This window comes from Lissotriton vulgaris, chromosome 9 (assembly GCF_964263255.1).
Source record: "Lissotriton vulgaris chromosome 9, aLisVul1.2, whole genome shotgun sequence".
Lineage (NCBI taxonomy): Eukaryota > Metazoa > Chordata > Amphibia > Caudata > Salamandridae > Lissotriton > Lissotriton vulgaris.
This window is the reverse complement of record NC_141697.1, coordinates 97,355,147-97,382,189: the sequence shown is the minus strand read 5'-3', so window position 1 is coordinate 97,382,189 and position 27,043 is coordinate 97,355,147. Positions and strand designations below refer to the sequence as shown.

Here is a 27,043-nt window from a genome sequence, read left to right as displayed (position 1 = left end):
CCTTGTCCGCCATTACCAGGGCCCACCCCTCGACCACCAAGCTGTCCAGGGATCCAGGAGGCTCGAAATCTGTCGCCCTAGCCTCTCCAGCCGGTGGTCACTTCTTCCCAGCGGAGAGCTTACCGTCTCCCCCCTCAGTGCTGGCCTATGGAGTGCGCAAGGCGGACTCCTGTCCATTGTGTTAGTCACTGTTCACTGATCGCAGGTCTCTTTACCGCCACAAGGGTGGCCAAGGCCCACAGGTCTGCCACCCTCCCCACCTGCGTTCAGAATAAATGACCAAAGTTCCTTGATAAAAGTGTCCGTGCCCAAGTCCGACAGATGCACCCCATCGTGGTGAAATCATCCGGTGCTGGATATGACACAAGCGTCCCTTCACTGAGCACAACCTTGCCAATTCGCCATTGAGCCGCCTCACTGAAACATTCAAAGATCTAGCCCGTACTCCAGGGCCCTATGACCTGCGTGTTATCATGCCCGACCAGGCAATCCTGGCAGATGGAAAAACTCGCCCTAACCACGCAAATTCCGTCAGCAATGCCTCCTTCACCGCCAGGCGTCCCCGGTCAACCATGTCATTGCCTCCCAAATGTAGGATAATCCAATCAGGAGACTTGTGCCCTTCCTGTTCCTTTATCTCCTCCACGAGCCGCCTCAGGTGCCGGATTCTCATCCCCCCCGACGCCTCGCCACAAGAAGGTTGTCTTGCCCAAGCCCGCCGGCTTCACCACTCGCCGTTGCTGCAAACGCACAGCCGCGCAACGCACGAACGAGTGCCCCAGTACCCACACCACCTTCGCGGGCATACTAATGAGAGGAGAGAAATAGAACAGTCAAGCACAGTCCGCCAAGAGCCACCATTAATTTGTCATAACAATTCCGGTCTCACATATCGCTTGTAACAATAGGAAGACCAGCGCCCCACTCCCTTCACTGCGTTGATCTGGAGGCCCGCCACAGCCGCCAATGTGGCTGCACCTATTCTAAAGGAATGAGAGGTGTACCCCGCCGCCCCTAACCCTAGCTTCACCACAGTGCTAACCCAAAAACTGCCTAGAATTGGAATTGAGATAGGCAGTCCCCATTCTCGTAAATGAACAGTGCCTGCCCCCCCTTATCTGGGCGCAGGGCCAAGTCCGCCCGCAGCCGGGATACTGGGCAGGCCGCCACCCCAGGCGCTGGATGCAGCCGAATGGTGGCCCCTACCACCCCCTGATCAGTCTTGGATCTTCTTAAGATTACTTCCAGTGCTCCCGAGGAGAGGGTAGTGTCCCCGAATTGCAGTCCCCACCCCCCATGGTCGGATCTAGAAAGCCCCACCACTTCGCCCAGACAAAAGGCCCCGTAGAAAGTCAGAGTAAAAGCCGCCCCCATTAAGGCACTCTCAAACAGTGAGCTACAGATTGCAGGTAAGGACTCTACAATATTATTCAGGGTATGGATGTCTAGTGGCCTGCATTGGTCTCGTCTAGGCCCCTCAAGCCTAGCCCACCCCGCCAGTGCTTTCCTAACTACAAATGCAGAACCCGGGTCCCGCTCCCCCGCCGCTTTGCGAAGAAGCCTATTGCTGACAGGTGAGCCCTGGCATAAGAAACAGCCCTGCCCTGGTCCCTCAACGCCTGCAAAAAACCATATATTGGATTAGCAGAGAATAAATCAGCTATGCCGGCTTCCCCCACGAAGGACCTGTAAAAATTAAAATGCTGTTGATATGCCCGCTTGGTGCGATCACTTAGGGCGGCACCTACCAGCCCCGCTAATGCGGGGCTCCAATTGTCCACAGTGATGTAGGAAACACTGTCATTCGCTCCTCTGCCCGTGGATGGAACCTCCGGAAGTGCTGTAACTTGGAACGAGACAAAGCATCAGCAGCGTGATTATCAACACCTGGTATATGTGCCGCTTTGAATGTAAAATTGAGTCTCAAGCATGCCAGCACCAACATTTTCAACAACCTCAACACATGCCTGCAGGTAGCCCCCTGTCTGTTAATGGCCTCCACTACTGCCATGTTGTCCGACCAAAAGATCACTGCCCTGTCCTTGAAGCGGTCGGCCCAGACCGTAACTGCCACCAATATGGGAAAGAGTTCTAGGGAAACTATGTTCTTGGTCAGGCCTGACCCATGCCATTCTGCAGGCCATTCCGCTCCACACCAGGATGAGCCCAAGATAGCGCCAAAGCCAATGCTTCCCGCTGCGTCAGTAAACAAGCCTAACTTAGCACTGGAAACAGGAGGCGCAGGCCACACCACCCTCCCATTGAAGTCCCTGAGAAAGCTGAGCCACACCTTGAGGTCCTCTTTTACTTCCGCTCTCAGGCGCACCCGGTGGTGTTTCTGGGTAAGCCCTACCATTGCCCTGGCTATGGACCTAGAAAACGGGCGCCCTATGGGAATGATTCTAAGGGCAAAGTTCAGTTGACCCACCAACACCTGCAACTGGTGCAAGATCACCTTAGGACCCGCCAAGGTATCCTCAATCGCCTGAGAGAACGCCTGCACTTTGTCTAGAGGCAGCCTGCACTCCCCCGCCACTGTATCAATCTCAATGCCCAGAAAGGACATACACGTGTCTGGGCCCACAGTCTTGTTGGGAGCCAAGGGCACACCAAATTCTTGGAACATTGCCACCAGGTCAGAGAGCGCCCGGGCACACACCCCTGATGCCGCCGGTCCCATAACCATGAAGTCATCCAAATAATGCACTACGTCTAAACACCCAGTTCTGTGAGAAAAAACCTACTGCAACATAGAACTAAATGTCTCAAAGTACTTGCAAGATACTGCGCATCCCATTGGCATACATTTGTCATAATAGAATTGGTGGTGCACCTGGAAACCCAGCAAGTGATAATCATCAGGACGGACGGGCAAGAGGCGAAAGGCGGACTCAATGTCTGTTTTTGCTAACATCGCTCCCCTTCCTAAGTCCCTCACTTTTTGCACTGCAGCGTCAAAGGAAGAGTAAGTCACAGAGCATAGCGCCGGATCAATGGCATCATTCACTGAAGACCCCTTGGGAGAAGAGAGGTTATGAATCACCCTAAACTGCCCGGGCTCCTTCTTGGGCACTACACCCAGGGGTGAACATACATAATCCTCCCACGGGGGGGCTGGGAAGGGGCCTGCCACCCGGCCCAGCAAACGCTCCTTCTCAACTTTCTTAACCACTACTGCGGGGTACATCCTAGCTGACAGGAGATTGCTGCACTGGCTAATGGGGGCGACATCTAGAGCTGAAATGCGAAAACCTACAGAAAAACCTTCAAACAAAACCTTGGCTGCCGCCCTGTCAGTATACAGATCGAGCCAATAAGTCAGTTTCCCTATCTCAACCGGCATGGGCAGTTTAGTACTGTGGGGGCTTGGTGTCTCTGTGCCCAGCCCCCCCACGCTCTTTGGCCTTCTTGTTACACTTGAACTCAGGGTGAGAGGTGTGGCCACAAAAGGCGCACGCATGCTTGAACTTGCACTGCCCCGCAGGCCAGGTGCACACTTTCGTATTAAATGCCCAGCAGGCCCCCCTCTTTTCTCCGGGGCCTCCCTGGGAAGTCCGAAAGAGCTGTTTAGTGGAATGTTCCCTGCTATTCACGCTCTCCAACCAAGCAATCACTTCCACCTGATCCCAACCAATGTTAGGGATTTCCGGTGGGCAAAAGAAGAAAACCCGTCATAATCAAGCCAAGCAGCCCCCCCATGCGTTGAATGTGCCTTCACAATCTTGTTTGTATAAAAAATTAAAGGAATTGCCAACTCAGGTCTTTTTTGCAACACCACTGTTGAGAACACATGAAAACCAAGAAGCCAATTAGTCAAATTCTCCTCAACTCTCGGCCTCCTATCCCTGAAGGAGCTCTCCTTGCCTTCCCTCTCCTTGTACTCGACGTCCCTGCGCTTGGGTCTGATGAGTGCAAATATATCAACATATGCTCCCTTCCAAATCTTTACCCGTACCTCCATGGCTACGTGGGTCGCTAACATACCTGGCTGGGACAACACATTCCCCTGCGTTCCCCCCGTTGCCACCCCAACTTCCAAGCCCTTGGGACGCAGCTTCTCCCGTCTTACCTCCTATGGGCACAGTTGCTAATGCTGCTCCTGCTACCCCGCTGAGATTTGCCTTGCGCGTGTCCACCAAGAGCGCCAACTGCTTCTGTATGTCTGTCAGCACGCCCTGATCTGCCACCTGCGCGGGGACCCTAGGGGCCGCCACTGAAGTGTTTGGCTTATTACTATCTGCTCCAGGAGAAGCTAACTGCCTCACCAGGGAGACCACTGATGCCAGCAGGCCACTCATCGGGTCCTGCGCCCCTCCTGCTGCGACCACCGGTTGCGGTGGGGGAGGAGCCGGTGGGTCAGGTACTGAGGTCACCCCACTCACTGGCGCTAAAGCCTTCAGGGCTTCCCTAATTTCTGTCAGCACCGACCCCACTGGATCCCCTAACGCGGGCACCTCACTTGGAATCGCTGCCCCTGCAAGGGAGTCTGCGCCTTGTACCCCTGCCTTAGGTACCATTGGAATGGGTGGAGGGGCCACTATTACCTCAACCTCAAGTGGATGGGGGACGGGACCTACTGATCCCACGTCCGTATCCCCTGTGTCCTGGCTGGTCTTGCTCCTTTTGTGCTTAGGCCCCCCTTTGCACTTCCGCTGTGGTTTGGGCTTTTTAACTAAAGGAGGGAAGGCAGCCCTAGGTGGCACCCCTCCCTGCGAGGGCGCCCTACTATGGTAGGCTGCTCCTCCTGCGAGGAATCACTCTCTGCGCTGCTCTCGTCCCCTTCCTTATGGGGCTTCGCTAGGAGACGTTTCATAATTTTCGCCAATTCGGGGTCCTTTTCTTTTCTCTTGTGCCCTCCCTTCTTAGGCGCCATTCTCTCAATTTGTGATAAACTTTATGTTGAACCCTGGAGGTGGAAGCGCCAGCCGTCCTAACTTCCCTTTTCTCGATTAGTGCCAAGAAAAAGAAGACGCGCCTGCCGCCTGACTCTGGAATGTTGCCTAGCGACCGCTGCTTCACACTCGCGCTGCCTTAAACCGCTGGCTGCCCGCTCCTACTTGCACTATTAGGTCGCACGCTTGAACCCTGCACCCAGTGCCCCCCAGGAGCTCCGCCCACGTTGCCCGGCAGGAGCCCGCGCCTCCGGAGCCCGCACACAGCCGCAGCAACCGCAAGGAAGAACACCACACGTTAAACACAACCCGACAGCAACCACGGCTGTCCACAGGGCCCCCAGGCACCCGACTCCTTACCTGACTCAGTGGGCATAGCACCGCTGCCGCTGCACTCGTTTCTGCTGTTTCCCCGCCGCACCGCAACCACCAGTGAAGGCCCGCCGACGCGCTCGGAACCCCCGCCTCCAAGCTCCGTGCTCCCTCGACAATCCAACGGGAGACGCGGAGCTCGCAGTCAACACAAAGGCCGGGAAACCGTCTGGGGGGTCAGGAGCGTCGGCGCGAGGTCTGGGCGACCGGAGTGGCACCAGGAACAGAGACCGAGGCCACAGGGATTTGCCCCTAAATAGGCCATTTAGCGAGCCGGCCGCCCAACCAAGAGAGACCGGAGGCGGGGCCCGGGGAGCCGGGTCCTAAGGGAGCGCGTCATGAATGGCGCGCTTGGCAAATAATGCGGAGGCCTCTAGGAGTCTTTTTCTTCTGAAAGCAGATCTCTAGTCTCTGCTTTTCAGGAGGTTTATGTACTTTGAAGGGCAATCTTTAAAACTAGGTCTTCTGCCCGCAGAGAACGCTGCAGCACAACTAGTTACGGCCACACACTGGATATATGTCTGAATGTGCACAGCACTGACTATACTCAAAAAGAAGTGTACAAATTATTACCCATCTAGAACACTTCTATCAGATCCGCATGCAACTTCCATTAGAGAGAGAATACGGAACATACTTTGGAAATATTGAAGAAAAGAAAGCAAACACAGCAGCTGAGCATGAAGTCTGACGTATTCCCCAGTATGATCATGCTACAATGTATTTCACTTATACAAGTTTGAAGGATCTCTCCACAGTACATTGCGCTTGATTGTGAATCTCTCACTTACTTATTCACAAACTAAATGCTTTAAAAAACATCTCCTAATGAGGACAACTCCAATATCTTCTATAACTTTAAAGGTGCATCCACTGTAAAACCTCAATTCCCCCCAAACAAATCACAAGATGACTGTAGTCGTGATTTACATTTTATCATTAAGTGTTAAAAGTATGATCACCAATGGTGAGATGTCCACTCCTTTGAGGTATTTTATAGTTTGTGTCATCATTACTTATTTGTAAAGGATTTCAACCAACTGTACAATTATCCCCACATCCAAATTACTTTCCAACTCATGTATCCTCTCTATTTGGCAAACAGTACTTCACAGAGAGCTGGAAAGTGCAAAACATTTGGTGCAAGTATTCGCCTGCTGGATATTTTGCTCACCATCAAACACCAAACACTAACAAATCTGGAAGCACACATTGCAATGTTGCCAAGGTGTGGGGGATGCTTACATCTAGTTATTTGTAATTTTCATGATCATATCTAGCACAGATCTTGAAATGAATTACGAGAACATTCACCAGAATGAATTACGAGAACATTCTTATTCATTTAATTAAAAACGACCACAGACTTAACAATAGGCCTTGAAAAAGCCTCAAGGTCTGATCTCCGCAATGGGGTTGAAACACATGGTGGCTGTGGTTTCCTGAACAAAGAAACAATATTGGACGAATCCATAAAGCAACTTGTCTATTTAATTGTACTCACATGCAAAAATTACCTTTATTCTTAACTGCATTTTTTATTTGTGATATTTGTGATATTTATAAAGCGCGTACAATTACCCTTGGGCGTCTCGGCGCTAAGATGCATTGTAATCTCGGCAGTACAGGGATGTGGATTACTGATTAAATAACCACGTTTTCAGTTTTTTTCTGAACTGAATAAGAGAGGGACAGACCTTCAGGTGATTCGGGAGGATGTTCCAGAGTCTAGGAGCCGCGATTGAGAAGCGGCGGTCACCCCATGAAACTGTTCGACTACGTTGAACCACTAGTTGGTTAAGCGAAGTGGATCGGAGGGTTCTCGATGGATTGTAGGGAATCAGTTGGTGTTTAAGAAAAGAAGGTCCTTGATCCTGTAGTGTTTTATACACTATGCATAAAACTTTGAATTTTACCCTGTTATGGATGGATAACCAGTGGTAATTTTTCAAAGTATCTGAGATAGGTGCAAATTTGGTTTTTTTTGATAGTACGCGAGCAGCAGCATTTTGCACGGTCTGTAATTTTTTGATGACTCTACTCTCTACTTTTGATTTTCTCTCCCTCTTCTAGATCTATGCTAGGTATAATCATAGAAATTATAAAGAACTAGGTGTAAGCATCTCCCACCCTTTTAATTCCTTAACATGTGGTGAGTGGGCATACCCAGATGGGGGTGCTGGGGCACACACCAAGAACCTAACACGCACCTAAAATACAGCCATCTGAACCAATCAGGTGTACTGTCAGGAGAAGAGAGAAAGGAAGTATTTTATCAAGTACGAGAGTTCGTGATGAAGAAAGTTATTTTCTGTTATAATCAGGCAGCTGAAGTTTCAACATTGTAGCCTTTTTTCACATTATCAAAACACCAGCAAAATCACAATACACTTTCACACATTGCTCTCCGGGATTGCTGACTCAGCCACAATGGCTATTGAACGGAAATGGAGAGGACGACAGCTCTACTCAGGTGTGATATCGTCAGTGGCAGGGATAACCAGCTTCAACACAATTAGACCTTACTGACAGCTCCCTCGCAGACCTCAGCCATGATCAATAAGCCCTTCAATGCCCATCACAGCAATCCCAGCAGCAGTACTACCTGGAATTGTCAGTAAATTAAATTGGCGAGTTTCAGTTTCTATTCCCATTCTTTTCAATCTCTTTCATGAGTCTTCTACTAAATTTGGGAACTATAACTTTATTATGTGATTACATTCAGATTGTTTTGACTGAAATATGTAGATCTGTAGTGCACAAAACATTCATGCTGTCCAATAAGTGGTAATTTGATCGTCAACAGAAAACAATTATTCTAGGACTATTTTAGGCGTGGACAATTTTGATTTTCAGAATAAAAAACAGCTCAGCATCAGTAGGAACTATTTCAGTGGGTAATCTAGGCACATTGTGCAATAATTAAAGAAATGAAAAGTACTTTTTTTCTCCCCAATGGGTGGGGTTAACATTTGTCCTTCATGCACCTGGGGTTCCTGCCCTCCTTTTACAAACCACTGCATCCGAGTTAACTGGGTTTTGTGCTCCATGAAAATAACACCATTTTGTATTAAATAAACACTGACTAAAAGTTAAAAGATGGGAAGGTTTTTGAAAAAAAGGACTAGGCACATGATTTTGTCAATGATGCGATTTTGTCACCATACTGAAACTCCGTTAATAAAATACTAAAATGAATCGATATGCCAGTGCCACAGCTGAGTCAGTGTCTGAATTCTTTATGAAACTTTGGCTTCACACGGCCTTAAAGCCAATCCAGAGCTGCTTTCAACCAATCATTCGGCCCAACACCAATCACACTGAAATGTCATCTTCTGTCCGAATCCAGCCAAGAAAGAACTCTGCAGGACAGTCCCAAAGGTTGGCATTAAACCTTTCTATGTTTCAAATCATTGCTTTCGAATATCGGGCAGCCACTTTAAAAATGAATCTATGTTCAATCGTGAGCTTTTTAGGTCTCGCCTTTTCCATTCCGCAAGGAATGAATATGCGAGTCTAATGCCGCCAAACCAAGACTTAAACCCAAGGCTCCCAAAAAGCAGATTTCCAACAGTTAACATGAATCATGTGACCACAAGCACGCACATTTCCCCACATGAAAGGCATCAGCCTCCCTCCCACAGGCTTCCCCAGCACGTGCTCGGCCGGCCTCTGTCAGTTCTCCTCCCCTAATTATTCACTTAACTTTTCACGGGCAGGCCGTGACTCGCATCTCTAATCCCCCCTGGTCTCACATCAAAGGCATCACCCTCCCACAGGCTTCCCTACCACAGGCTTCCCCCCCCCCCCCCCCCTGCACTCCCCAACCAGGCTGCCTCGCATAATTGCATCAGACCCGAGCCACATGTCATCCTCTTCCTGTTCATGCCCCCCTCTCCTTTACACTTCAGTGTGGGGCGCTTTGATGCCGCAACTAAAACCATGGGATGATCGAACATAACACAAATGAAGGAAGCCTCTTTTGTTAACAAAGCAAGGCTTGTTCTTGTAATTTTAGAAAGACTGTCAGGTTTAACTGGTCCATAATGATCACATTTGTTACAAAAAAATATGTTTAAGCCTACAATGAGAACTCAAATGCACTAAATCCCGGCATAATGTAACAACACTAATGCCTGGCATAATTTTTTTAATTTTTTTTTAAAGAACTTGTGTCCTGGACTTATCGTGGGAAGCGCTATCACTGCTCCGTTCTATCCGTTAGCTGGCAGCCGAGTTATGAAACATGTTTTCAAGTGTTGGAGAGAGAATTTCATCTCCCAGACGAAACTGGTGTTTGGTGTTCTGACAGTGTGGGTTTTCGGTTTCAGCAGGCTCTCTATCTGCAATCTCAGCCCCTTCCCCCTTCGAGCACCCTCCAACTTGTCCACAGAGCGCCTCGATCTCTTCCTGAGACTGAACGCTTTAGTTCTCTGGCACTGCTCTCAAACCCCATCTCCACTCCCCTTCTCCTCTCAGCTCTCCCCCATCCTCCTTTATCCCAGCCACCCAGTCTGGCTGTCGCCCCGTGTTCTAATTTGACATTAGACAGCAATTCCGTACTGATAATTTTGGCATGTAGGCCACGAACTACAATAACACCACCATACGCACTCTTAAGAAAATACGTTTATCTTTTCCTTCGTTCCACATACATAAATAAAATAATACAACTTACCATCCACACTCTACATACAAAAAAAAGATTCTCATAAGAAATTGATTTTTTGTCAATCTCCACCACACCACCACCAATAAAACACATCCCCTCTCTCTACACCCCTCTCTATACCCCTCTCTCTCTACCCCCTCTCTCTACACCTCACTCTCTCTATGCCCCTCTCGCTCTACACCCCTCTCTCTACACCCCCTCTCTCTACACCCCCTTTCTCTCCCACCTCTCTACCCCCCTCTCTACACCCATCTCTCTCTACACCCCTCCCTCTCTACACCCCTCCCTTTACACCCCTCTCTACACCCCTTCTCTACATCCCCTTCTCTACATCCCCTTCTCTACACCCCCTCTCTCTACACCCCCCTTCTCTACACCACCTCTCTCTACACCCCTCTCTCTCTACACCCCTCTCTCTCCACCCCTCTCTCACTCTATCGCCCTCACTCTATCTATCGCCCTCACTCTATCTATCGCACTCACTCTATCTCACTCTATCTATCTATCGCACTCACTCTATCTATCTATCGCACTCACTCTATCTATCGCCCTCACTCTATCTATCGCACTCACTCTATCTATCTATCGCACTCACTCTATCTATCGCACTCACTCTATCTATCTATCGCACTCACTCTATCGTCCTCATTCTTTCTATCGCCCTCATTCTTTCTATCTATCGCCCTCATTCTTTCTATCTATCGCCCTCACTCTTTCTATCGCCCTCACTCTTTCTATCGCCCTCACTCTTTCTATCGTCCTCACTCTTTCTATCGTCCTCACTCTTTCTATCGTCCTCACTCTTTCTATCGTCCTCACTCTTTCTATCGTCCTCACTCTTTCTATCGTCCTCACTCTTTCTATCGTTCTCGCTCTATCGCCCTCAATCTATCTATCGCCCTCAATCTATCTATCGCCCTCAATCTATCTATCGCCCTCAATCTATCTATCGCCCTCACTCTATCTATCTATCTATCGCCCTCACTCTATCTATCTATCGCCCTCACTCTATCGTCCTCATTCTTTCTATCGCCCTCATTCTTTCTATCTATCGCCCTCATTCTTTCTATCTATCGCCCTAATTCTTTCTATCTATCGCCCTCACTCTTTCTATCACCCTCACTCTATCGCACTCACTCTATCGCCCTCATTCTTTCTATCGCCCTCATTCTTTCTATCGCCCTCATTCTTTCTATCTATCGCCCTCACTCTTTCTATCGCCCTCACTCTATCGTCCTCACTCTTTCTATCGTCCTCACTCTTTCTATCGTCCTCACTCTTTCTATCGTTCTCTCTCTTTCTATTGTTCTCACTCTTTCTATCGTTCTCGCTCTATTGCCCTCTATCTATCGCCCTCACTCTATCTATCGCCCTCACTCTATCTATCTATCGCCCTCACTCTATCTATCTATCGCCCTCACTCTATCTATCGCCCTCACTCTATCTATCGCCCTCACTCTATCGCCCTCACTCTATCTATCGCCCTCACTCTATCTATCGCCTTCACTCTATCTATCGCCCTCACTCTATCGCCCTCACTCTATCGCCCTCACTCTATCGCCCTCACTCTATCGCCCTCACTCTATCGCCCTCACTCTATCGCCCTCACTCTATCGCCCTCACTCTATCGCCCTCACTCTATCGCCCTCACTCTATCGCCCTCACTCTATCGCCCTCACTCTATCGCCCTCACTCTATCTATCGCTCTCACTCTATCTATCGCCCTCACTCTATCTATCGCCCTCACTCTATCTATCGCCCTCACTCTATCTATCGCCCTCACTCTATCTATCGCCCTCACTGTATCTATCGCCCTCACTCTATCGCCCTCTATCTATCCATCAATCGCCCTCACTCTACCTCCCTATCTATCTATCGCCCTCCCTCTATCTGCTTATCTATCTATCGCCCTCCCTCTATATATTGCATCACCACAGCATCACTCATAACCACCACAACATCACTATGCGCTACCACAGCATCACTGAACGCAAGAGCATCACTCGTCGCCACTACAACATCACTCAGCGCCACCACAGCATCAATCTGTGCAACCATTCAACAACAACTGGTTCAAATATGTTCTCTCAATGTTTCAAGCTTTATTACAAATGTCCCAAAAAGATGTTAATATTTCACTTCTGTTCTTGTATTTTCGTCACAATAAAATACACTGAACATAATCTTCACAAAAGTTATTTACAAAAGTTTAAGCTATTTCCATTATAAATTACAATAACTTTTATTTAAGTATTCATTAATAAAAGCCATTGTTATTTGTAATATCAATACATCTAAGTCACGTAAATACAACACATATTGCATTACAAACGCTATAGGTGTCACATTTGCGAAAGTTTAAACTATTGGCATTGTAAATGACAAAGCTATTAATTTAGCTATTTTCAAAACCAACACAAATACAAAATTTGACATTTACAATAACAATAGCTCAAACTTTCCTAATGCGAGACCTATTGCATTGCAAATGCTTGTTTTATTTTAAGTGTATTCTAATCCGGAATGGCAGATTGAGATTTCAGAGAGGACTCATTCACACCCCTCCGTGAATCCCATAACACAGAAGGTTTTACTCCTGAGTCTGTGTCCTTCTCTGTGACCTTGCGTGCTTCTTTCTGCAAGGCAAGCTCAAAGGGCTGAATGTTCTCTCCTCGCTGATTGACACCTCAATGGATGATACAGGACAGGCTCGCGCCAAAGCAATAAACCTCCCTGAGAGCGGCTAATGGGCTGCAATGAGGACAACGTGTAGGAGCAGCAATCTTTACAAGAGATCAGTGGTCTCCTACCACTGGTCCAAGGAAGCTAATATGCGCAGCGATGTGTGGGACTGAACTGAGTGATCTCACGTCCATTCATCATGTGTAACAGTAATTATGAAAGGGCGGCCTCGGCGCACGTGAGAGGCACCCTTCTACAGCTCCTATCCGTCACTGCCTGATTAAACGCCACGCGCCGCGGAAACAGGAAGGAAGAGGCTACTCACTTTTGGCGTCGGGCAGGAAGCGGTGGAGAGGCGCGAGGTGGCCTGTGCGCGCGGAGACTCCGACGGGGTGGTGCTGAGGGAGGCGGTGTCTCGTGGCAGCACCTGCACGCCGCGGGAAATGATGGAGTCCGGGATCTGCAACAGAAAACACGATGACCACCATTAACAGGGCGAGCGGGGGGACGCTGGGAGGGCGCGCGTCTATGCATCTGTGTGTGCTCCCCCACCTAGCCCACCTTGGTCATGATTGGCTTTCTGGGCTCGGCGATGACGGCTGCTCTGAAAGGCATCGCTGGGAACAGCATCAGCCGCTCGGAGAGCCTTTGGGCTGCAGGGCAATTATTCAGCCGCACGCTATCGCTCAAGAGTGTAAAGTTGATTTACCCCCCTCCTCTCTCCTGGCTAGATTTTACTCCCATGATCAGAAGCGCGCGCGGGGTGGGGGCTGGGTGCATACAGAACGTGTTTATTACTCTCAATAGCTGTGACCCCAACAACCCTGCATGCGAGCATCAGCAACAATAATTGTGCCGTCAATATATACATTATTAATTACAATCTTCATTTGCTTCTCCTCTCAGTGATGCTGCGGGGTGACAAGGTACGGCAGCAGTGTTTGTGCATGTGGGCCAGGCTCCTCCCCCCTTCCGAAAGCCACCCCATTGGTTCTCCCCTGCTGCCTCCCTGCAGTTTCCTCCCCGGGACCTGGACTACGGTTCAGACCGCAGCACAGACGCGGTGGTCCGCAGTACCGGGATCTCTGGTCTGGGGGAAAACAAGATGTCACTGCTAGCTTTTAGATGGCAATGCTGCGCAGTCTTTCTTTTTGTATTGGGTGGTTAACGGTTTTAATAATGTCATGCATTATACATTGTTGTTACTTTAACATAAATAAGTCTCCCGGTCTTCGGGTTCTTTGACTGATTTTTAAAGATAAATACAGACAGAAAACATTTATTTTCTTGATTGTAAGTATTTTTAAATGTGGATAAAAACGGAAATTGGGAAAAAATTAAAAAAAGCAAAAAACAACAACAAAGAAACGGAAATTGGGTTGTTTTTTGGAGTAATTCTAAATACTGTCTGCCAGGCCAATAGCTGTGTGGATTGATAGATAAGGGGGTTAAAAAAGAAATGAACATTAGTAAAGAGGCTTTAATAGCAGTAGATATGCACAAGGTTGATACTGAAAATCACAATTTCATATAAGTGCATTAATTTGTCTTCTGCGGGTGTTTACAGCATTGAAACCTTGTAGGCATTCAACCATGAGTGCATATTTACTGGTTAAATAAATGTGAAAATATACTAATTTCAGCTTCATATTTCCATAAAACCCAAAATAAATTGCATAAATGCAGATAAAATTAGCAACAATTAAATATGGATAAATAGAGGGAAATGTCAAAAAAATAAATACCATAAATCCGGGAGCCTTAAACATAAAGTAAACGCTTTACTGTCTGGAGTTCTCAATAGTCCTATAATGTATCTGTACTCTGAGCCTTACATAGTACTTTATATATGAAAATATAAAATTCTTCTGCTCTTTACTCTCTTCACATTTCTTCTTATCTTTAAATATTGTTTCATCAATATTTGTCATTTTCTTTTAAGTTTTGCTTACCCTTTAACACGATTCTACAGACTGAATTAAGCTCTCCCTCCCCCACTCATTAACCCCTTCCTATCCCAATATAACATTTTCCCTCTCTGTCCACTAGGCTCCGTTTTCTTCTTTTTGTTTTACTATGTGCATTTACCATGTTAATTTCCAATATTTTTCCCCACGTTAACTTCTGGTGGTGTTTTTTACTCCTCAGCGCATCCGCAGGATATATTTCTATAATGTGCTTTTTTTTATTATGTTGGTGTCATCTTGACTGTTTTGCTTGAAAATCAATAAATACATTAAAGAGCAGTTTTAAAGTTTTGCTTCCTGAGTGACGGCAGGCAGTAATGAGTGGATGGTATAACAATGAAAGCCCACAAGCGCTGACAAATGTAGTCAAGGATATGAGCAAAGCTTCTAAACTCTGTCGATAAAATGCCCATCTGAAAATGTCAGAGAGGCAGTTGGAATCAATCATAGATTGACATAGGATTTGAATTTTTTTCCCAGGAAAGTAGAGGAAAATAGAGGAAAATTGATTTTAAGCTACAAACATGAAATTTGCTCCACTTCTTCACTCTCCTCTTCTCAAACCCTTATGATACCAAGAGGCCGATCGGCCATCTGCCGTGAGCTAGCCACAAGACCCTCACATGCAGGAATACCCATTACTTAACCCAAACACAAAGCTAGATTTTAAAGTGATAACACTGCTTCTATCACTTTTGATTTTACTATATAATAATGATTACATGGCTTAATCACAGCCATCATATAGATAAAAGGCGACTATAAAACTGTTGGTGGGGTTTAGCAATGGAGTTTAGCATTGCCTTCCTCCTACTGTTAGATTTAGCACTAATAAAAAGAAATCTCATTAACACAAGATAAAATTAAGGTAGGCACAAGATTTAACAAGTTGTGTGCATTTCATCCTCGGAATTAGAGTGCTGACTTAGCTAATGTTAGAACCTGTTCAGAGGGTCTACTAGGCAAAGAGGGGTTACTGGGCCTAAACCACCGTATTCAGGGCTCCAATCTACTATGGCACTACAAGCTGGGCCAAGTTTATCACTACTAAACTGGACACTCAGGGTAGAGAGGGCGCGCAGACCAAGCTATATCAGCGAGGTAGAGAGGGGATGGGTGAAGGCTGAGAGCTCAAGCAATCAAACTATAGGCACAATAAGCAAATGTCCTGCCCAGAGCTTTTTTTTCATTGTTAAGAAGACAGAAGTAATGTAATCACACCAAAACATAAAACAGTATGCAAGACGTACTAGCACTACTGTGATAGATGGTACATGGTTTACGGGGTTCACTAAACAGAAACAAAGTACTTGACGTAAGCACAGGTGTAGGTCCAATTTAGCAAAGTGAGGCAGCTTTCTTGTAATCGGTGTCCCACAGGTCAGTCTGTAATTCTTTACTAAGCAGCTCTTGTTTCCGGCCATGCACGGATTTTTAGTGCAGAACATGATATTTGTAATTGTTAACACATTTAACGAGCATTACTCCATACAGGTTAAATACCATATTACCCTACATCTACGCAACTACTCAATTATAGTGCTATTTTATATAGGATTAGAACAAAGAGATCATGAATGGAAAGGGCATGCAGGCGCTGTGGACACAGAGATTGACACTTTCAATCAACCAGTAGAAGTGATTTCTCCAAGGAGTGCCAAAAATTCAATGAATTTTGACAATTCACTACTTTCACCAGCTCAAACGTGATTTCCTTACAGGGAAGGGCTAAATATTAGGTCGACATGGAGTCAGATCTGTAACACCACCTGCTGGCCATGGTGAATCCGTTCTCTATATATCTGCTAGTTTCCTGTCTGGCTGAGTACATGTTAGATCGGCCTTCATGAGTAGTCTGTGGGAATGAGTTTCTGAGTTTTGGTCTATGTAAATGAGTTCCTGCAGGTATGTTTACTTGTGTGCTTAAGTGACTGCATGTCTGTTCAATCCTTATAAATGTATACATAAAGGTTTGGCTGTCTGAATGAATGTCTCTAGGTCAGTCTGCATGGATAGCTGTGTCAGGTGGTCTGTATGGATGGGTTGCTATATGTTTATTAGTATGAATGTGTGAGTATCTGGATGCCTAGTGGTTTATACGCATGGGCAAATCTAGACCCAGAGCAATACATTTTATAGTAGTTGTACAATCATTTTATTGGCAACTATACGATCACTCCAATGGCAGCTGTCTATTTTTTTGCGAAAACAGCAGGGAAGTCATGATCACAGGCATTGTTTAAACACTATGGGCCTGATTCAAAAACTGCTCTTTGTAGTACGTTTAGTAGTGCTACAAAATGTAAGACAAAGTGTTATTCATAAAATGTACTTTTGTAGTACCTTGCACTTTTGCAGCAAGTGTCTACCTCCATTATTTTCTATGGAAAGGTGTTGCAGTACCAGTGGTTGGTCAAGTGTAGTGCTGAACTTGCTACAAAAGTGTAAGTTACTGCAAAAGTGCAGTCTGTAAATACCAAAGAGTAGTAAACTTACTCACAAGTGTAAACTTACTTCAAAGTGTAGGTTACCTTTTTGAATCAAACCCTTTGACAGCAGAAGCATTGCAGAATCATGTCAACTAACACAATCACTGCAAAAGCATTTGACTGAACCTGCATTGCCCCAGGTGACACCAATAAACTGAAAAATGAAAATCTGCCAAACGCAGTGATTGCTTTTGCATGGCAAGATTTACTGAACATGATTTATTGTTTTTCCTTACACTATCCAGATGCCTGATTTTGGGCATGTCATCAGATTGGTACCTCTCCATCTCTCCTTTGCTCTCCACTATAGGGCTACAAGGCACCCCTATGATGAATATACAAGGGCAGAGAGTATACAGTCAGGCTGATCTGCTTTAGATGCCTAATTGGAAGCAAGTGCAAGATAAGCCATTTGATAGAATGAGGAGACACATGATGCAGTATGTTGTGGAGAGACAATTCCAGCCTCAAAGCTTGCTGGCTTTGAGTCTCATTGGCTGGTCCTGAGAGCCACACGAAATCAGTTCAAAGATGTATGATAAACCTAAAATAGAGAGCTGCATATCAGTCATTGCTGGGGCACTATGAGTACCAGTGTTCACACGTGTGACATGGTCCAACCAACATGGTGAAGAGGCATCCACTTTAGAAATCCAGGAAGTGGCTCCATGTGAAACCCACCAAAGCACAAAATTGGAAAGGGAAACATTCCCGCCTTTGGACCTTACATGCTGGATCGCCTCGTAAGGCTCCTGTAGAGGCGCCAAAACCAACCTACACGAAGGAATGAAGGCCGTCGCCGATTGGATGAGGAACAGCCAAATGAAGCTGAACTCTGACAAGACTGAGGTCCTCATCCTCGGATCCACCCCCTCGGCCTGGGACGATTCCTGGTGGCCGACTGCACTGGGAAAAGCCTCAACGCCTACCAACCACGCATGCAACCTAGGGGTCATCCTCGACTCCACCCTCTCCATGACGAAGCAGGTCAACACCGTCTCTTCCTCCTGCTTCAACATCCTCCGCATGCTTTGCAGGATCTACAAGTGGATCCCCACCGAAATGAGAAGGCCAGTCACCCAGGCCCTCGTCAGCAGCAGACTGGACTACGGAAATGTCCTCTACGCAGGAGCCTCGGCCAAACTCCTGAAATGGCTCCAACGCATCCAGAACGCCTCTGCACGCCAGATCCTTGACACCCCTCGCCGCAGCCACATCACACCCCACCTGACAGACCAATACTGGCTCCCCGTCAACAAGAGGATAACTTTCAAGCTCCTCACCCACGCACACAAGGCACTCCACAACACCGGACCAGCGTACCTCAACAGACGACTCAGCTTCTACACCCCCACCCGTCAGCTTCACTCCACACACTGCGCACGCGCCTCTGTCCCCCGCATCCGTAGAGTGACCGCCGGCGGCAGATCATTCTCCCACCTCGCCGCCAAGACATGGAACACACTCCTCACCCGCCTACGGCAGACACAAGACCTACTGACCTTCAGAAGACTCCTCAAGACCTGGCTCTTTAAAACAGTAGCAGCACTCCTCCTCCTCCCCCTCCCTTTCCCCCTCCCCCCTCCCCCCTAAGCACCTTGAGACCCCCACGGGTAGGTAGTGCGCTTTAAAAATGCTATGATTGATTGATTAGCGAGGCCATTCATGCTCCTTCTTGTTGAACAACATTACTTTGCCTTCTTTTGTTCAGTTTCTTTAGGTTATCATGATAATGCAATTATACTGTGTCAATGGTGCTTCTCTACCTTAATATTTCAATGCTATTTTCCTTTTCTAACTACCTGAATTTGTTCAGCTTTAACCGGCTAGGCACTCAGGGACCAGGGGGGAGCACAAGCCCCTGCCGTGCAGAGGGGGCCCTAACCCCTTCAGGAGCCCCCTTATCACTTCAGGGTGCCCCCATTCAGGCCAAGGTCTCTGAATTTCTATGACATATGGGAGACTCAAGGACCCCTCTTTACATTCAGCAGGTGGGCCACATAATTTTGCGTTACACCATTGAAAGGGACTGACATCTTTGAGGCGATTTTGTCTAGTGACTACATGGTTCATCTTGGAATCCAGACTCGGGTGCTAACTCTGGCTTTGCCAATGACCAAGTATGTTGTAAGTGTGAGCAAATCAATTGATCTCCCTAGCCTAAATTGTAGACATGTATAATACAACTCTGATAGATCCTGCTGTGCAATATGCAGCCTACTGATACTCCATGTACGTGCTTCAGCTTCCCAAGACATAAGGGTTTCTGTGCTCTGGTCTCAAGAAACATTACATGCACTGAATTGTTTTAACACACCTAATGTGATGAACGACTGCTCGATCTCCAGTAAAATGTTCTTTGGGAAGCCCTCTACACCAGTGAGTCTATGAGCTAGGCCCAAGTTGTATCAAATACTTAAACAAATCTAAAAATATTATTATAGTGATTAGAGCAAGCACGAACAGAGGGAACACACTTAATTTTGTAAGATGAAGCCTTATCCTGGATGAAGGTCCTATGTGTTCTTGCAAAGATATATATATATATATTCTTTACCACACCAAACTTCGAATCAAAGAAGGCGCTGACTCAGTGAATCTTAATCCAAGCGATTTATTACATGATCAGTTGCTGCTCAGACGCGTTTCGGCGGCTTGCTCCCGCCTTGTTCACTAACATCTGCATTGTTAATTACAAGGGTATATATACGTATACATGTTACCATGGGTTCAATCAACAAACTGGTTTTCACTGGCTGTTGCTATGGTTTCATGGTCACTCCCCATGTATTGACATAGACAAGTTCATGACTTGCACATTCGAAATTCATGGCAGTCTTTTTTCACTTGTTTTCACCAAAATGCGTTTAACTCAAATTATATAAATCATACATTTTGTGTTTCTCATTGCAAAACATTATTTACAAAAGAATGCTGACTGTGTTAACATACTCACTTAACATCACACGTTAACCACTTTGTTCTTATATACAATCTTATGTCTGTTACACAAGTCCCGGGTGAGTACGTGTGTGTCCGCTCATGTCTGGTCGATGAGTGTCATGTGAGCCATGATTGGCTAATGCTACATTGTAGACAGTAGGTCATCCTGCTACTATGCGGTCGGGCGAAAGGTGAAAGCCGAGATGCAGATTGCTGGATTGTTTACTAAAACCGGCCCAATGCGCGTGACATTACGGACCGATCAAACAAGTGAGTGTTTGTTTACTCTATTGAATGTTCAATCACACACTGGAGGCCAGTGCCTGCTATGGTTCACAGTGCATGAGTATTTGACATGTTAATTGCCACAGCCGCGGACCACTCAATAGTTAATGCTGCATATCGCTAGTTATTGTGTGTTACCTACTGAGATCTAGGTATTATAACCTAATACAAAAGGTACCATGTTATATACATGAGTTTACCGGGCTCCTAGTGGAGCTACTCATTGGGACTTGTATTGGATATCCTCGTGGTGATGCAAGGTGAGTGATTGTGATAGTGACGTGAGGTGAGGTGAGTGATTTAACACTATTGTGTGTGCGCAAACCCAATTTACATGTGAGGTGAAATTGACGTGAATAGTACGTGAACAGCAGATGTTTATATGGTACTTCGGAAAGAGAAACGGGAGGGACTGGCTGGGTTATAAGTGGACACTAAGGGCTTCATCCGCATTCAAACCGAACGGGATCTTGGAGTTCAAGAGAATGATGTATCTCGACTCCAGGCGGCGTAAAGCAAGTTTACGGTTACCACCTCTGACATTTCTGGGGATGCTGTCTATGACGAAGTACGTTAGGCCCTCAGCATTACCTGTATGTGTCTCATGGATGTGCCTCGCTACTGGGTACGCTTGGTCATTGTTGGCGATTGCCCGCAAGTGCTGCAAGATTCTCACATGTGCAGGGTGGATAGTGGACCCTACGTACCTTTTACCACACACACATGTTAGCACGTACACAGCAAATTCAGTTTTGCATGAGAAATGTTCCCTGATTGTATAGGGAAATCGTCTGAATGGTAACTCGACATTGGTGGTATTGATACCATGGTTGCAGGCTTTGTATTTGCTGCATTTTTTAAAACCTTTGTGGGATTGTAGCCAATTGTTTGGCTTCTTTATGGCAGGGGCATTGCAGACTAATTGGCTGCGCATTGATTTGGCTTTCCTAAATGACACTAGGGGTGTTTTGCCCACTGAATGGCCTATGGTTGGGTCATTACGGACCAGGGGCCAATGCCTCCTTAAGATCTTGCGGAGGTTCGTGTGGTATCGGTTGAACCCAGTAATTAGCCTCGGGGGTTGTCTTTCTTGTTTGTCACTGTTTGCTCCTGTCACCACCGGGAACAGTAGTTCCTGTCGAGTTTTTGTGCTACATTTGGCTTCTGCATTTCTACATGTCCTGTCTGTGTACCCCCTCTTTTTGAGTCTCGTGAAGAGGTTTTGTTTAGCTTCTGTGAGTCCCTCAGCGGTACTGCAGTTGCGAGTCATCCTCAGGCATTCTGCGTAAGGGATCGATTGTTTAAGAGGTGTGGGGTGGAAACTATGAGCGTGTAATATCGTGTTTCCTGCTGTGGGCTTTTGGTAAGTGCGTGTTTGTATCTTATTATGTTGGATAAACAATTCTAAATCTAGGAATTGTATTGTTTCTGTGCTGGTGTTGCATGTGAATTTTAGGTTAAGTGTATTTTCATTCGATTCATGTGCACATTTTTCCGCACTGTCCACATTGCCCTCCCACAAAATAAAGATGTCATCAATGAATCTCTTGTAAACAATCACATTATTTGCCATGGTCTCTGAGTGCAGTGCCCATAGTACCTGCTCCTCCCACCAGCCCATATGCAGATTCGCATAGCTGGGGGAGAAGCAAGTTCCCATGGCCGGTCCTTAGACCTGTTTGTAGTGTAGTCTATCGAAGATGAATGTATTGTTCGTAAGACACCACTCCGTCATTTCCAGCAGCATGTTTGTATGTTCAAATAGATTTATCGGTCTTTTCCCCAGATAATGTTTTATGGCATTTAGACCGTCCTTGTGCCTGATGCTGGTGTAGAGTGCCTTAACATCCAATGTCATGAATAGATAGTTCTCCTTCCACTCAACATCGTATATTTTGGTCAAAAAATCACCTGTGTCCTTTATGTAGGCAGGAAGTTTTTTCACTTCTGGTTCCAGGAAGTGGTCTATGAAGACACTCGTGTTCTCAAATAAGCTCCCTATCGCAGATATTATTGGTCTCCCAGGTGGTATTTTGTCATTTTTATGTATCTTGGAAATAAGATAAAGTTGGGCAGTGACAGGATAGTCATTTTTCAAAAATTCGAACTCTTTTTTGCTCAGCAGTCCTTTCCCTCTCCATTTGTACAGTTCATTGTGGTATTTCTCCTGTATACCAACAATGTGTGAGGGGCTGATTCTTGTGTAACATTCTTGGTCTTGTAGTTGACTAAGCGGCTCTCGATTGTACATTTCTAACGGCCATAGGACTATGTTGCCCCCTTTGTCAGACCATCTGACAACGATGTCTGATCTTGCTTTGATTCTAGCCATCAGGTCATTATATTTATGTGGGTGGTCTTGGTTTTGAGAGTATTGTTTTGTGGTGCTTAGGGTGGAAAGTTCCTTGAGGTCTTTTGTCACACATTCAGAGAATAGGTCTAACCCATCTTTAGGCATCGCTGGCATAAACACTGATTTCGGTTTGAATCCAGTTTTGATTGTTTGATAAATGTCTATATCAGAGCCCATAGCTGCCCCACTCGAGGTGATATTCTCAGTTTCATTATGCTGTTCCAGATCAATCATAGTTTGTAATGTTTCCATGTGTGCTACACTTAGCATTTGGCTTAGGTCATTAGTTCTTGGCGTTTCAAGTGTACGTTGGCTTGAATTGGCAAAGTATTGAGGTTCCGTGACAATCATAATGGTGTTTCCGACTCGTTCGAATATGGACGAGTTTGGTATATATGAACCACAAATGACAAGTTTAGTGGGTGTACGCGTTTTCGCTACGCTGCCTTGAACCGTTCGTCTTATTCGTGGGTTTCTCCATCTGAACCCACGGGTTCCATTTTAGATATGGCATCCATTTTGTCTCTTGCCCTCAAGTAGCCAGCGAACGGACACTGTCCGCTTCGTGACCCTGGGATTCCCAAACTCTTGCGGAAGACACGTGTTGATTTGAGGATGTCTTTATGACGAGGGGGATGACACTGCAAAGGCAGATGGCTTCGGCCGAGGCTCATCTTGCCGTGCCGGTCTATTGTTTTAGTCGTGCATGCATTAGGCACGAATCCTTTGATCCTGCAATCGTGTTTTCCGATATTGCCCCCTACACTCTTTTTCAATCTGTTGTCTATCTTTGTCTTCCTTGCACCTGTTTTTGTCTCTTTTCTTAACTCATTTACAGCCAGAATGGAATGTACTTAATGATGGGATAACGTACTTTTACAGTTGGGAACCGGCGATGTTACTGTAATTATGTTCCGGGCTCCTGAATACATGAAAGCAACCCTTTTGAAGTTTACTGTGGGAACTGAGTTGTAACCTTTTGTTCGCCATGTTGTGCTATGACTAAAATATGTATAAAAGGAGCGATCCACTGTTGCAATTCGAAGCAGTCTCCCAGAACCTACACGTAGTGTACTTCTTGTGACTTCTGTATGCCTGCAGTAAATAAACGCTGATCTTTGACGCCGAAGGAAGTGTCCCGTGTCTCTGTAATTTGTACGCCGGAACAGGTAACCCACGAAGGTTTCAGGTGTTGTTCCCTGGCACCGCTGGGCCTTAGAATAGCCCAGTCCTTCAGTATTTTTGGAGTTTTAATTTGCGGACATAGAGGAACAGATCAATTCGCGTTTGGGCATAGTCAAAGTTTGTATTGCTGCAGTACGTTAGCCCCAGCGATAGAATTTCCAGTTCCTGAGGTGACAGCTCCATGTTAGATAAATTAATAACTGTGTTGTCTTTTGTTTTATCCATCATCGGTGTCTGTTTCGTCTGTATTGTGTTTTGTTTTGTTTTTGCCCTTGCTGTCCCCCATCTCCTGTTCTTTCTCCTCCTGCTTTTTGTTGTTGTTTTTGGTTTGATTGGCTTCTTCCACTCCCGTCTTGATTTGGCGGGTTCCTTGGACGTAGTGTCCTGAGGCGCCGTATTCGTAAAAAAGCCAATTCTTGGGCTGGGGTTGGTGCTGGGCCAGTTGTATCAGCACTCTGGTTGCTTTCGTTGTCGGTTTCATATTCAGAGCTAATTTCGTTCTCACTTTGCTCCACCTTCGCGGTTTGTCCTCTATCTATTGGTGCCAATGGTTTCCGTCTTATTTGATCAAATTTCCTCGCAAACGTATAGCTTCTTCCGTTTATATAATCGTTGCGATCCCTCTGGAATTTTATCGCTTTTCTTTCCTTAATGTCGGTTTCATGTTTTTCTAGCCTTGTTTTTATTTCTTTCATTCTCTCTGCGATTTCGTCTTTGTTTGGTTTTGTGTCCAGTTCTTTTAGTATTTCTTCAATGCGGGTAATCATTTTGGCCCTATCACTTGCTGCAAATTGGATGAGAATTTTCAACATGTTTTCCGATGATTTTGCTCTGTTATCGGCCCACATTTGTAGCATTTCAGGGTCGGGGTCCTCGTATGTTGGTGCCACTAAGATTCTTAGTCCCCGTGGTATTCTCCCCACATCAAGATATCTGGTGAGGGATTTCACTTCCCACCTTTCATATCTGGATTGACCAAATTGTCTCCGACAATTTGGGTCCAAACGCCCATCATCCAGACCGCCGCCAAAGAAAGCCCAATGCTCCTTGGTACACCCAGTCTCTCACGGAAGACCATCTCCTTTGCAGAATTCAAGAAAGGAAATGGAGAAAAACTTATGATGAAGCCTCTAGACTACTTTACATACAGCAGAGGAAATTATATCTCTCCAACATCAAAGCTGCTAAAAAAGAATATTTCACTAAAGCCATAGAGGATGCCCAACAAAAACAGCAAACCATCTTTTCCATTGTTAAGTCCTTTACCCATCCTAAAGCCCTAGTACCCGAAATTCCCCCATCCCAAACTTTATGCAATCAAATTGCTGATTTTTTCACAGATAAAATCATCAAGATTCAGAAGGATTTTCCCCAACCCACTTTTACTACCCATGAAGCTGGCACAAATTTTTCCACTCTGGCCAATTTTCCACAAATTTCGCTTCAACAAACCCGGAAGGCAATTCTTGCCTGTAAATCCGGAGCTCCTACAGACTCATGCCCCCCTAGTATCCTTCATCATTTTATTGAAGCTGTAAACCCCATAATCAATGCCATCATTAATGAATCTTTCACTTCAGGCATTGTACCTGACGACTGGAAAAAGGCCATTGTAAAACCCTTAATGAAGAAGCAGAACAAGTCCCCCACTGATCTCACTAATATGCGCCCGATCTCGCTATTACCTGCCTTAGGTAAAATTGCTGAACAATTAGTGTACGAGGTGTTAAAAACTCATGTAGAAAACAACCAGGTCCTGCACCCACAACAGTCAGGCTTCCGCTCTGGCCATTCCACAGAGACTGCCTTGATAGAATTATCAGACTCTATTAAGTTCTTGCAGGATGAGGGGAGACAGGTGGTACTCATCCTGCTCGACCTAACAGCCGCATTCGACACCATCTCACACGCCATTCTTATCAACAGAATGCGGGAGATTGGCGTGGCAGACACTGCGCTGGCATGGTTAGTTTCGTTTTTATCTAACAGATCGCAAACGATAGCACTAGGCCCCTTTAAATCCAGCGAGAGATCCATCACATCAGGAGTTCCCCAGGGGTCCATACTCAGTCCCCTTTTTTTTAATATCTACATGGCCCCCCTCCTTGCAGTGATCGAATCCCATGGAATCCTCGCCACATCGTACGCTGACGACACTCAATTGGTCGTCACTATTGATAGGAAATGTCCTGATGCTGAACATAGATTCCAGAACTGCCTCTCAGAGGTCTTTTTATGGCTAAATAAAAATCATCTCAGATGCAACAGCGCAAAGACCGAAATAATACCTCTAGGAAAAGACGTATCCTTCTGCCCAAAAGATTGGTGGCCTAAAAATTCAGAAGCCCCTCCGAGCGCTGTATCCTCGGCACGCAACCTTGGCATTCAATTTGATACATCCCTTTCATTTGATGATCATGTCCGCATCACTGCTGGATGCTGTTTTAGTCTCATCAGATCATTGAAGAAATTCTTCGACTTCCTCCCCATTACAGCCAGAAAATCAGTCGTGGTTGCTTTAATTCTCTCCCGACTTGATTATTGTAATGGATTGATGGCAGGATTGAAGAAGTCTACTCTTAGAAAACTTCAAAGCATCCAACACGCCGCTGCCAGACTTGTGCTTAAACTTCCCAGAAGATCCTCTGCCTCAGCAGCCCTCAATGTCCTCCATTGGCTACCACTCCACAAAAGAATCTTGTTCAAACTTTTACTGACTGTATACAAAGCAACCAGGAAAACAGGTCCCCTCTACTTCTCCAAGCGTTTCACCTATTACAATCCACTACGCTGTTTAAGATCCTCAGGGACCAATCTTGTTATAATTCCAAGATTTAAGTTAAAAACCAAGGGGGGAAAAACCTTTTCCTTCCTGGCTGCCAGAGCCTGGAACAGCCTCCCTGTTAATCTCAGGCAAGCTGAAACTGAACCCCACTTCAGGAAACTTCTGAAAACCTGGGTGTTCCAGCAATCTGACACTTCAGTCCTAGCAGCTATATGATCTACTTTACTTCCTCGTTTCCAACTATCTTCTGCTTGCTTAGCGCCAAGATGCTCCTCCCGGAGCGATAGCCGCGCTTTACAAAATTCCATAAATATCAAATATCAAATACCATTTAGCCACTTCTTTTTTATGCAGTTTTTCCAATTCATTCAATAGTTTTTTAGTTTCATCTTTTTCCGTTGTTTGCACTTGAGCGCTT

At 46.1% G+C, this 27,043-nt stretch overlaps 1 protein-coding gene across 10 annotated transcripts in view; it reads right to left on the bottom strand.

Moving 5' to 3' along the window:
* GPHN (gephyrin) overlaps positions 1–27,043 on the bottom strand; it is a 2,075,463-nt gene that overhangs the window by 538,847 nt on the left and 1,509,573 nt on the right. For all 10 annotated transcript variants that reach the window (XM_086937114.1, XM_086937115.1, XM_086937116.1 and 7 more), the window contains one exon: positions 12,944–13,078. In XM_086937114.1, the coding sequence (XP_086793240.1) occupies positions 12,944–13,078 (135 nt within the window). The remainder of the gene's footprint in view (positions 1–12,943; positions 13,079–27,043) is intronic.